At 43.3% G+C, this 12902-nt stretch overlaps 1 protein-coding gene across 5 annotated transcripts in view; it reads left to right on the top strand.

The window, feature by feature from the left end:
* Positions 1-12902, top strand: part of SRSF11 (serine and arginine rich splicing factor 11) — a 42064-nt gene that overhangs the window by 3632 nt on the left and 25530 nt on the right. For 3 of the 5 annotated variants that reach the window (XM_038412076.2, XM_038412075.2, XM_043490859.1), the window contains exon 2: positions 787-936. In XM_038412076.2, coding sequence (XP_038268004.2) covers positions 787-936 — 150 coding nt within the window. Of the gene's footprint in view, positions 1-505; positions 937-12902 lie in introns of those variants that run through there. The other 2 variants (XM_043490860.1, XM_038412074.1) reach the window with 2 other exon arrangements.

Here is a 12902-nt window from a genome sequence, read left to right as displayed (position 1 = left end):
CAGACTTTGCCAGCTGCTGCCCACACTCAACTCCCCTTGGAGACATTTGGAGAAACGGGTCGCTCAGCACCGTCCTGCTAATGCAGGGTCTGCTGGTCCTGGAGGATCAGAGGAGGCGCCCTGCAGCTGTAGGGCTCGTAGACCCTCAAGGAAGGGGAGGGGGCGCCCACCCAGGCTACAGCCTCCTCAGCTAAGAGCCCTCTGTGCCGATAGCTCCGGGCAGGCCTCAGACCAGGCCCTACGCCTTCGCTCTGGCTGAACTTTCTCCACCCCCTGGGGATTCATCTGAAGCGACCCCGGAGTGGGAAACGGAGATAATCCCCCCCGCGCCCAGCCACCGTCTCGCCGGCCCAATCTCCAGAGTAGCTCCCCATACTGCACATGCGCGGGTCAGTCAAGGCACCAGGATCACGCGTGCGCAGGAGCACCAAGCGCGGCAAGAGGTGGTTGGCTAGTACGCATGTGCAGTAACCGCAAGTTCTTGGGAGAGGGGCAAGTAATACACATGCGCACATAGGGGTTCTGTGGGAGAGGTGACTTGTGCGTCTGCGCAGGACCACCGAAGTACGCAGCTCGCGCCTGCGTAGAGAAGAGTAAAGGATTGTGGGATACTTGTCTGCGGCCCGGGCAGGCTGGTGGACGAGGCAGCTGGTGGCAGTTATTGCCCGACAACGGTTGTTTTGTGCGCGGGGCCTGTGCTTGTGCCCGGACGGGAAGCGGCAGGGGACACAGCAAAAAGCTACCCGGTTCTTAAAGCGCTCTTCCCTCTCCCTGATGTGTTTGTAGCACTGGAGTGGGCGGCAGCGCGATGGCTTCAAGCAGCGGCACTGACGTGATTCAGGTCACCAATGTCTCTCCTAGCGCCAGCTCCGAGCAGATGCGGACACTCTTCGGTTTCTTGGGCAAGATCGAGGAGCTGCGCCTCTTCCCTCCCGAGTGAGTCCGCCAGCGCCCTCCACCCCCAAGGCCCCTTCCTCCCCCGCGCCATACAGGCTTCCCCTCCTCCATTCCAGGGCAACGTCCCGCCTCTTTCCCATCCCACCCCGCGCCTCGCCGCCTTCTGCTGAGAGACCCGCTGGGCCGTGAAGCTTTAGGCCGCGGGGGCGGCCGGATTTGGCTTCCCGCCGAAGCTTTAACATCCGCCGCAGCCTGTCGCTTGTGTAGACGAGCCACCGTAAGGGATAGCTAGCAGCGTGGTACCGGGGGCGCTTGAGAGCTGCGTGTGTCAGCTCCCACAGACGGCTCCTCCTCCTCTAGGAACTCGCCAGATTAGGTCACGGCTGGGTTTATGTTCCAGTAATAGCATGAGTGGTATCAACGCGTGAGGGAAGGGCCTGAGCCTGTGTGCAGTTATCCCTGCTAAATGCACGTCACCTTGCATGCTGGCTGTTCCAGGGGCCTCCAACTGATAACCCGTCTGTGGTGGGATTGTCCCTCACATACAGAACCACCGCACACCTGTTGGACAGCTGCCATTTAAAAAAAAAAAGCCTTTGCTTTTCTCTTTACAAATTTGGGATTTTCTCTCCTTAATACACAGAGAAGGTGCAAGGTGGGTAGTAAATTTTGAACCAGTGATTGAGTGATGGTCATACATCCAAAAAAAAAAAATTAAAAACTTCAGTAAATAGTGCTTTGTGTTTCTGGGAGTAACTCCCCCATCCCTCCACTCTACTTCTAATGGATTGCAGTTATTTGTAAAAGGGTCTCAGCTATATGAAAATATAACTCATGACAACTCTTATTTTTTTTTTTTACAAAAGACTTAAAACAATCCATGATATACATGCATGTTCTTGTTAACACATGCAATCTGCTCAACTCACAAATGGTAGTACCAAATCCATGCGAGGAAAATCTTTAAACTATTACAGATGATTTGTGTGTGTGTGTGTGCTTATTGTGATACATTGGATGAAAAGCTTTTTTTTAAAGGACCGAAAGCTTCTGTTTGTACATTTTTTTGTTTGTTTGTGAAGTATGGTTGCCTTTGTTACTCAGAAAATAGCTTAATATAATAAGTGAGGTCAAAATAAATGCATTTTGTCACATAGATCATGGATGTCACCACCACGTGGAATTTTGGGTGTGTAACTATAATGATATGTTTTTTTTTCAATCATGACAAACTGCCTTCATTGTGCCTGTTTGTCTCCCCTCAGGTGGTTTCTAACATACCAATTTTTTCACCTAGTTTCAAATAGTTGCTATTGGGGTGGGGGGGGGAGGAATCACCTCAAAGCTTCTTTCATCCTGTCACCTCTTCCCCCCCCCACCCAAAAAAAAGAAAAGAAAAAGAGAATCCTCCAGTGTTCCTAGATGGATATGTGTATATATATTCCAACGCAGGATTTTCTGTGGTCTTGGTGTTTGTGTTGTTTTCAAATGGACACTTTGCAATCTGGACCCCATGTTAAAGCAATTTTGTGTTGGAATTTGTAGTGTAGAGGAAAACTAATTGAATTAATACAATTGCATTAAAGTTGGTGACAGGTTTTTATTATTTGAATAATGTCAAATATGAATGTTTTTAAATTTGTACATGTGGGAAAATCACATTTAAGTGCCAGAAAAGTAACAAGGAGTTAGCTGCCTTTAGCAAGAGAAATCTGTTTAGGTTGTGTTATGGTCCTGTTCACTGTGTTTGAATATCTCACAATCATTTAAAAAAAAAACAAGGAGGAGTCCTTGTGGCACCTTAGAGACTAACAAATTTATTGACATAAGCTTTCATGGGCTAAAACCCACTTCTGGGTTTTTTTCTGGGTTTTGACCCACGAAAGCTTATACCCAAATAAATGCTAGTCTCAAAAGTGCCACAAGGACTTCTCATTGTTTTTTGCTGATATAGACTAATATGGCTACCACTCTGAAACCTGTCACAATCATTAATTCATTTTATATTTTCAACACCTGTATGAGGTGGATGTTACCATCACTCTAAAGATGAGAACCTAAGGCACAGGGTACATTGAGTGACTTTCTCAAGGGAGTCTGGTTGAACTGGGTATTGAATAACTTAGGTCTCCCAAATACCAGTCTAGTGCTTCTACCACTTCTGTGCATAGGGCTCCTGACAGTAGTTTCTTCTAGAAATAACTTCTGAAGCTCCATCTTTTCCTGCTGGTGAGCTCATCTACTCTCTTGTTTTTGTATATGGCCCTCTGTGTTCTTAATTGGTCCCCACTCATTCACAGAGACAGCCACATTCAGTTTTCAAAGTAGACTTTGAAAGAATATTTATTAAGACTGCAAAGTAAGCACTCAAGTTAGGATATGCTCTGGGAGTGAATCATAATTCTGTAATGAAAGGAAACTTTTGTCTGTAGGACTCCATCTTTATTTGTTGCAGAAGTTGGAAGGTGTGTAGTAATTGAGGCATGGGGTTGCAGAAATAGAAACTATGATCTCATGGTTAAGTGGTCCTGCTGGTAACCCTCTCATTCTCTCTTGAACCCTGATTAATCCCCAGAGCAGATCCACACTATGCACTGAATGAGGCAGGGCTTCTATGGAAAAAATACTATGTGATCATGTAATTAAAATTGTATCATAATGCACAAGAAAACTAAATTAAGGTTGCACAAGAAACCTTAATACTAACGTTTCCCGACTTCTTAGTGCATGAATTAAGGTTGTCATCTTGGCATTCTTTTAACTTTGTGTGTAGTTTCTTAAGTATTTCAAAAAGCAAACTCGAAAAACAAATTCTATCATGTGGTACTATATTGACACCAGCACTTGGCATCAGCAGATTTGAATACTTTAGATCAATGCATAAACCTCTGCTCCTTGAGCCAACAGAGTAACTGATAACAGTAGCTGGTTGTCACGTTCTGTGGAACAGCACTAGGGATGGATGGGACATTTAGGTCACCAGCATTTTTTTTTTTTTAACATGGGTAAAGCAATATATTCTTCCCTAACCCGATTCTCAGAAATTTTGACAGAAGTTTTCCAACAATAGTTCAGCCACAGGAAGACACCTGGCATTAAAAAAATGTCATCCTAATTAAAGTTTGGCAAAGCTATAAGCATCTGAAAACAGGCTTTTTAATGGAAAGTTTGGGGTAATCTTAATAGGTGGTGCTAATAGCCTTGCCCAGAAAGACTGCAGTGAAGATTATTTTGAGGGCACAACAGAATACAGTTTCCTCTAGAGGCTAAGGCTTAGTCCACCATTTCTATTGAGGAAAGTTTATATTTTTCTTACTTTCATTGTTGTAGAGTGTGCGCAGAAAGTTAATTTCAGGGTGGCAAATTTGGATCTCAGTTTTTTTACCATTCATTCTATTCCCTGTCTCCTTCCCTGCCCCCAAAAATGGACAAACTGATTAAAAAAAAAAGTTTGTTTTTTTTTTAAAGCTCCTGTTGCATGGAAGTATAACAATGTATGCTCAATCTATCCCAGTTTTGATTTATTAACTATTTTTATACAGGGAGGAAATCTGTCCGTTAAAGATTTTATCTTCAAGAAGTAGAAGGCAGGGCAAAGGAGCTACTGGGCTATTTTAGGGATTGAGTATATTTAGTGGTTACAATATGTACCTTTCCCACAGAACCTTGTATGTCACGGGCCCATTACAAACTTATGTACCCTGTTATCACTGTGCCTCAGCTTTAGTCTAGAGTGATCTTTATGCAGTATAGCTTCTTCTGAGATGTCATCAAGAATGCAGGTTTGTTGTTTTGGTGGCTTTTGTGACCTTCCTATTTTTCAGAAATTGGGTTCTGAACCCAGATTTATTTTGTGTAGATCAGTTAGAACAGTGTTTCTTAATCTTTTTGATATCAGGCACCAGCTTGCTGCCTTCCTAAACTGTGTCAAGGAAATTTCAGGGACTGGCACCGGTCCATGGACCAGTCGTTGTGAAACATTGGGTTAGAAGATAATAGTGTTTAATGTGAGTTGATGTGTTTGATGTCTAACTTCTTAAAATTGCACCCTTGTGGGGAGTACTCTCAACGTATTTCTGTTAATTTCTTCTTGTCACAATAATCAGGATCTGTGTATATAATAGGTTCACTTCCTGCTTTGTGACAAATGTGCTTATAAATGGTATGAGCAAATGCAGTAATTTATGCTTAAGGGAAAAAGGGTTGGTATTTTGCTTACCCAATTGATTGCTGTTTCAAAAATTTTTCAGTAGTATAATTTAGAATTTAATTCACAGATACAAATAGTGGTTTCTCCTTATTTCTCGCCCAAAACTTAAGAGTTCTGTAGTAAGGTTTCACTACTGATTCAGGTTTCAGAGTGGTAGTCGTGTTAGTCTGCATCAGCAAAAATGACAAGGAGTCCTTGTGGCATCTTAGAGACTAACACGTTTATTTGGGCACAAGCTTTCGTGGGCTAAAACAGAAATTACCGATTCAGTTATTTTTGTAAGATGTGCTATGAATTGTCAGTTTCATTCAATATTATGCTTGTCAAATAGACGAAGTTCATTTTGTGGTATTAGTAATTCACAGTGGGTCTCTCCTAGTCAGCATAAACCATATTAAATTATACCAAATACATATCTTTGGTTAATAAAATTTGACTATGAAGTTTCTAGTAATCTTATTTATATTTGTATTTAGAAGTCAAATAAGTGTCATAACACCAATACAAAACTTTGAGAAAACTAGTCTATATACATCGGGAGAAAATATTCCCACTCTATCTACCTCCTCTCAGATTTAATATACTGTATAGGGAATGCTAAGGCAACATATTGTAGAGAGTATATGACTGTACATCATTTTGGAATGAAAAGCTTGGGCTGACCCTGAATCCTCTGCCTTTGATGGTTGTGGTAGGATATTCTTGAGCATGATAGACTTTGGCATTTGTATTTACTGTAAACGGTTAAAGGAATCGTATGGTGGTAAAAGCATTACAGTATTGTGAATATGCTGGTGTTGAACTGTCTCCTTTTCCCTGGAACCTGACGGAGCTATTACCCTACTCTCCTGGTACTTGGAAGAACAGGGACCTGGTTGAAAACGTAGCTGGCTTATATCCAGCCCTAATAAGAAAAATGGCATTCGTTGACAAAGAGAAGTACTTTAAAAAACTGGTTTTCCTGAACACTCTTATGGTGTCAGTTGCCAGGCATAACACCTGTCATCTGTAGCTTAGTGAATACTCCTCTCGGGGTCTGTCTACACTACGAAATTAGGTCAATCTTATAGAAGTCAATTTTTAGAAATCGATTTTATACAGTCGATTGTATAGGTCCACACTAAGCTCATTAAGTTGTTAGAGTGCGGTCCTTACTACCGTGGCTAGCATCAACTTTCGGAGCATTGTACTGTGGGTAGCTATTGCACAGTTCCCACAGTCTCCACTGCCAATTGGAATTCTGGGTTGAGCTCCCAATGCCTGATGGGACAAAAACATTGTCGCGGGTGGTTTTGCGTACATGTCGTCAGTCGCCCCTCCCTCTGTGAAAGCAATGGCAGACAATTGTTTCGTGCCTTTTTTCCGTGCAGTCGCCATATTGCTGTCAGCGTCATCCACTGCTTCCGCTGCAACTCTGCTCTCCTGGTGCCATGATTCTACCTTCCAGGTCCTCTCATCGTTCTATATAAATATCTATTCTCGTGACATCTGTCGTCATCCACTGCAGATGCCATACCGCAGCAAACATGGAGCCCGCTCAGCTCACTGCTACTGTTTTGAGCATTGCAAACACCTCACGCATTATCCTGCAGCATGTGCAGAACCTGCAAAAGCAGGCGAGAAGGCAACGATAGCGCGATCACGATAGTGATGAGGACCTGGACACGGACTTCTCTCAAAGCATGGTCCCTGGCAATTTGGACATCCTGATGATAATGGGGCAGGTTCATGCTGTAGAACGCTGATTCTGGGCCCGGGAAGCAAGCACAGACTGGTGGGACCGCATAGTGTTGCAGGTCTGGGATGATTCCCAGTGGCTGCGAAGCTTTCGCATGCGTAAGGGCACTTTCATAGAACTTTGACTTGCTTTCTCCTGCCCTGAAGCGCAAGAATACCAAGATGAGAGTAGCCCTCACAGTTCACAAGTGAGTGGCGATAGTCCTCTAGAAGCTTGCAACGCCAGACAGTTACCGGTCAGTCGGGAATCAATTTGGAGTGGGTAAATCTACTGTGGGGGCTGCTGTGATCCAAGTAGCCAACACAATCACTGAGCTGCTGCTATCAAGGGTAGTGACTCTGGGAAATGTGCAAGTCATAGCGGATGGCTTTGCTGCAATGGGGTTCCCTGACTGTGGTGGGGCGGTAGACAGAACACACATCCCTATCTTGGGACCAGCCCACCTTGGCAGCCAGTACGTAAACCGCACGGGGTACTTTTCAATTGTGCTGCAAGCACTGGTGGATCACAAGGGACGTCAACGTGGGATGGCCGGGAAAGGTGCATGACGCTCGCATCTTCAGGAACTGTGGTCTCTTTGAACAGCTGCAGGAAGGAACTTACTTCCCAGACCAGAAAATAATTGTTGGGGATGTTGAAATGCCAATAGTTATCCTTGGGGACCCAACCTACCCCTTAATGTCATGGCTCATGAAGCCAAACACAGGCACCCTGGACAGTAGTAAGGAGCTGTTCAACTATAGGCTGAGCAAGTGCAGAATGGTGGTAGAACGTGCATTTGGACATTTAAAAGCTCGCTGGCGCAGTTTACTGACTAGAGTAGACCTCAGTGAAACCAATATTCCCGTTGTTATTGCTGCTTGCTGTGTGCTCCAAAATATCTGTGAGAGTAAGGGGGAGAATACGCACATCCAGACATCAGGGCGATTAGAAGAGCACAGCTGGGCGCCCTGCGCATCAGAGAAGCTTTGAAAACCAGTTTCATGACTGGCCAGGCTATGGTGTGACAGTTCTGTTTGTTTGTTCTTGATGAAAGACCACCCCCTCAGTTGACTCCACTTTCCTGTAAGCCACCCGATCTCCACTCTTCAGTCACCACTTTCAGAAGCAATAATGTCATTATTGTTTCAAAATCATGCATTCTTTATTAATTCATCACACAAATAGGGGGGAAACTCGCAAGGTAGCCCGGGAGGGGTGGGTGAGGAGGGAAGCACTGGGTGGGGTGGTGGCTGATAGGAGGCGGGAAGGACAAGGCCACACTACAGTTCAAAACTTACTGGATGCCAGACTTCTGTTGCTTGGGCAATCCTCTGAAGTGGAGTGGCTGGGTGCCCATAGCCTTCCCCCTCCTCCTGCCCCAGCCTGTGTTCTTGGGCGTCTTGGTGAGGAGGATATGGAACTTGGGGAGGAGGTCAGGCGGTTATACAGGGGCTGCAGTGACGATCTCTGCTCCTGCTGCTTTTCCTGCAGCTCCACCAGATGCCTGAGCATGTCAGTTTGCTCCCTCATTAGACTCAGCATTGCATCCTGCCTCCTTTCATCGCGCTCCTCCCTCCTCTCAACACGTTCATTTAACGCTTTCCTGGACTCTGCCATTGTTTGCCTCCATGCATTCTGCTGAGCTCTTTCGATGCAGGAGGACTGCATGAGCTCTGAGAACATGTCATCATGAGTGCAGTTTTTTCGCCTTCTAATCTGCACTAGCCTCTGGGACGGAGATGATAGGGGGAGCATAGAAACATTTTCAGCTGCGGGAGGAAAAAAAGACATTTTAGAGAACAAAGGAAAGACTATTTCACACTGAATCAAGCGATTCACATTACATAGCACATGTGCTTTTGGTACAAGGTCACATTTTGCCTCTTATATTGTGTGCCTTCCGGTTTGGTGTGAGACATAACACACTCTCGGCTGGGCAACAGAATTCGGCTTGCAGGCAGCCATGGTAAGGCAAAGGGTTTCGGCTTCTTCAACCTTCATAACATGTGGGAATGGTTTCAAACAGCAGCGCCCTCCTTTCCCATACCAAGCAAAGCCTGTTGGGTTGGCCATTTAAAAGGAGGGGCAGTGGTTTTAGGGTGAATGTGCAGCACAACCCAACCCCCGCCACAATTCTCTGGGATGATCGCTCCCCCCCCCCCCACACACACACACACACACTGCACGGCTAGTATCGGGGAAGATCCCTGTCAGCCAAACATGAACAGCTCGGCATGAACGGGCTCCCCCCCCCCCCCCCGCATGGCTAACAGCAGAGATGATTTCTTGTCAGCCAAAGGCAAACAGCTCAGCAGGAACGGGTACCTCTGAATGTCCCCTTAAACAAATTTCCCATACTTCAATCAGGTGACCATGAATGATATTACTCTCCTGAGACTAACAGAGACAGTACCTCCAGGAGCGCTTCATGGAGATGTCCCTGGAGGACTTCTGCTCCATCCCCAGACACGTTAACAGACTTTTCCAGTAGCTATACTGGCCGCTAATGCATCCCAAGTCTTCACGGAAAATTAATCATTAAACACACTTGCTTTTAAACCCTGTATTATGTTTACAGAGGTGCCTTCTCTGGCTTCATGGTCCGGGAGCCAACATTGGGAGGGTATTGGCTCCAGGGTGATGAACAGTTCCTGCTGCCGGAGACAAGGGATTCTCCGCTTGCCTGCTGTGCGCTATCCTCAACCACCTCCTCTCATCTTCCTCATCCACAAAATCCTCATCCCTGTTGCATGAGACTCCCCCCTTGCAGGTGTCCACAGACAGTGGTGGGGAAGTGGTAGGGACTCCCCATAGAATTGTATGCAGCTCATCATAGAAGCGGCATGTATGGGGCTCTGACCCGGAGCAACCGTTTGCATCCTTTGTTTTTTGGTAGGCTTGCCACAGCTCCTTAACTTTCATGCAGCACTGCTATGTATCCCTGTTGTAGCTTCTATCCATCATGCCCTTGGAGATTTTGGCAAATATATTGGCATTTCATCTTTTGGAACGGAGTTCTGCCTGCACGGATTCTTCTCTCCGTATAGTGATCAGATCCAGTACCTCCCGTTCGGTCCATGCTGGAGCTCTTTTGCGATTCTGGGACTCCATGGTCACCTGTGCTGATCAGCTCACCATACTGGCCAAACAGGAAATGAAATTCAAAAGTTCAAAAGTTTTCCTATCTAACTAGCCAGTGCATCTGAGTTGAGGGTGCTGTCCAGAGCAGTCACAATGGAGCACTCTGGGATAGCTCCCGGAGGCCAATACCGTCGAATTGCATCCACACTACCCTATATTCGACCCAGCGAGGTCGATTTTAGCACTACTACCCTCGCCGGGGAGGAGTACAGAAATCAATTTTAAGAGCCTTTTAAGTTGACAAAACAGGCTTGGTCATGTGGACGGGTGCAGGGTTAAATTGACCTAACGCTGCTAAATTTGACCTAAACTCGTAGTGTAGAGCAGGGTTCAGATACAGATCTTGTCATATCTCAGTCACTTGAGGGCCAACACATACCATCCCTTTCAGATGGGGTAAACTAGCAAGAATTTTAGAAGTGTTTCATACTCTTCACAATCTGCTCATTCACTTTTGGGCAAAATACATGACCTACAAAGCCATAAATGGCCTGTGTCCTAGGCATCTTAGACAAACTACTTGGAGGGGAATACTTAGGCTAGATACCTCATGATGAAGCGTGGAAAGAATTGAGGACAAAGCATTCTGTGTCAGGTGCTCACCTCTGAAATCTGATCCTGTCAGAACTACACCTTGCTACCTTAAGGGTACAATAAGCCATTTTTGTCCAATCTGTCCTTAATGGCTGAATAGCCACACTGTTTAATCTTTTTGAGGCAATTTGCTGCAAAGGGTCCTGCTTCTGAATTGTGTGCTGCTGGTTTTTCTCTTTCAGCAGTTAAGTGTTTTTAGATACTACAGTGATGGGCAGAGGGATGGGGAACTAAAATTGAGTTTGCAGTTAGAATAGCTACATGGCATGTACAACATATTTTCCTAGTAGAACAATTATAACTTTAGTGAAAAACACCATTCAGTGTCAAAAGGCTCATATCACATTGAAATAAATCTATATTCACCTGACCAATAAAAAGCACTTATTGAGGATGATCTTCTGTATCAAATGTCAATCTTCTGCACTGTTGAGTGTAGATCCTTTTTAAAGTTTTAGAGGGGAAAAATATGTACTTTTCACTCTAATTTTAGGCATTACTGTTAACCCAAAGGTTCAAAAAAAAAATACCTTGAGGCAGTGGCCAAGTTGGGAAAATTTTAGCTTCATTAGATAAGCTTCAGAAATCGGTGTGACTGAACATGGATTTGAAAGTAACCGTTGGCTGCTACCAATCTAATAATTTACTAAAATTTAATTAAATTACCATGCACTAGCCAGTCATTGCGGGATATCAAAGCTTTAGTGTTTGTCTTGCCTGTGTGATGTCACAACTTTCCAAATATATGGAATCAAATTATTGATATGAATCAGGTAAAATGGGTAGGTTGATGAGAGGAGATATATTTGTGTAAACAGATTCTGTCTCCATAGAAGAATCCTTTTAGGAAACGGGTTAAAAAAAATGATGGAGATTTGTTTAAAATGTAACATGTTTGAGTCTCTATGACATGGCATTCTGCATTTTCTTGCAGCAGAAATTATTTGCTTTCTTTATATAGTTCTACCAATTTTATTTAAACTAAGCAGAATCAGTTTTGTAACTTATCTAAGTCATTGGGTTTGAATAAGGATTCAGCAGTATTGAGAATTACAGAATTTACATTTGGAATAGTAGTAGGTTCAGTTCTTATGATTTTTCAGCTTAGTAAGTTCCTGATCAAAAGTCAGTGCACCGAAAAGGTAAATGCTGTTGAAGAAAGTGCCAGAACCACTTCTTGGCAAAATTAGAGTGACAATAGCAGACACTACTGAAGAAATGACAGTGGGGTATTGCAGAACCGCTAAGGTGACCTGCTCAAAAGAGGAATGTGGTCAAAAGCAACCCTGGAATAGCTTTGTCTTAAAATCGACTGAATTGTGATGTATTATTGCTTGTTAGATTCTGTTAAGGTTATTTATGCCTCAGGTACTTAAGGCCAAGCTACATAGACAAACCAAGATCTAAGAGAAATATTATTAAGCTAAGATGTTAATACTGTTAAAATATGAAAGTCTAAGTACTGTTCAGTCTTTTTGGTTGCTGTTCTAATCCTTTCATGTACATAAGGATATGAAGCCTGATGTAGCAGAGTCTCAGTTCTTGAAGGTTAGTTTTGCTTTGTTAGATTGGGATCTTGCATTCAAGATTTCAGTTCGTCAGACAAATATGAAGTAAGATAAGTAGTACTTTCTCATCAGTGTAGATTGCTTTAAATCACTGATTTTAATCTGTTTTCATCATGAAGCAGGAAACCTTTATTTAAAATAATTTTAATCTTGTTTTGTATTTGCACTTATTTTCCAAAAGAGAAGTTGATTCTCATTGGCTGGTAACCATTACATGTTGATTTGCAACTAAAATACTAAATTTGGTGCTTCTCTTTGCTAACCAGGAGGATAACTGTATACACATTGATTTAAGTAGTTGTATACCTTTAATATATGTATTCAGATTCTTAACTTTTATTTTATTATCTTAGAAAATGGTGAATGATGCATTACTTATTTACTAGATTGACATTTTACCTGTGATTTGTCGAGTTCTATTTGGAAAAATGCACAAAAATCACATTCTAAATTTTTTTATTAGTTAAATAAAACTAGCTTAAGTGTGCTGGATACATTTAAAAAAAAAGTTTATCGCAACGTGTTTTACATTTAAAACAAGCTGGTTTATTAAACAAAGGAAGTGTTGTCTCTAGTTAATAAATCAAACTGATTTCTTTCTGGTCACCAGGGCCTTCAAGATTGTAGAACTAAGAAGTCTCATTCTCTCTCTCTTAGTTTTTATTCATAGATGGAAGGGGGAAACAAGCTGTTCTGCTTTTTCAATTCACAATCAGTTTCTTAGCTTTAAATTAACTAGTTATTGAACTGAACTAGTTGAATGAACTGAAAT

Source organism: Dermochelys coriacea, chromosome 8 (genome assembly GCF_009764565.3).
Source record: "Dermochelys coriacea isolate rDerCor1 chromosome 8, rDerCor1.pri.v4, whole genome shotgun sequence".
Classification (NCBI taxonomy): Eukaryota; Metazoa; Chordata; order Testudines; family Dermochelyidae; genus Dermochelys; species Dermochelys coriacea.
Note: the sequence above shows the minus strand (reverse complement) of the source record. Positions and strands in the feature narration are given on the sequence as shown.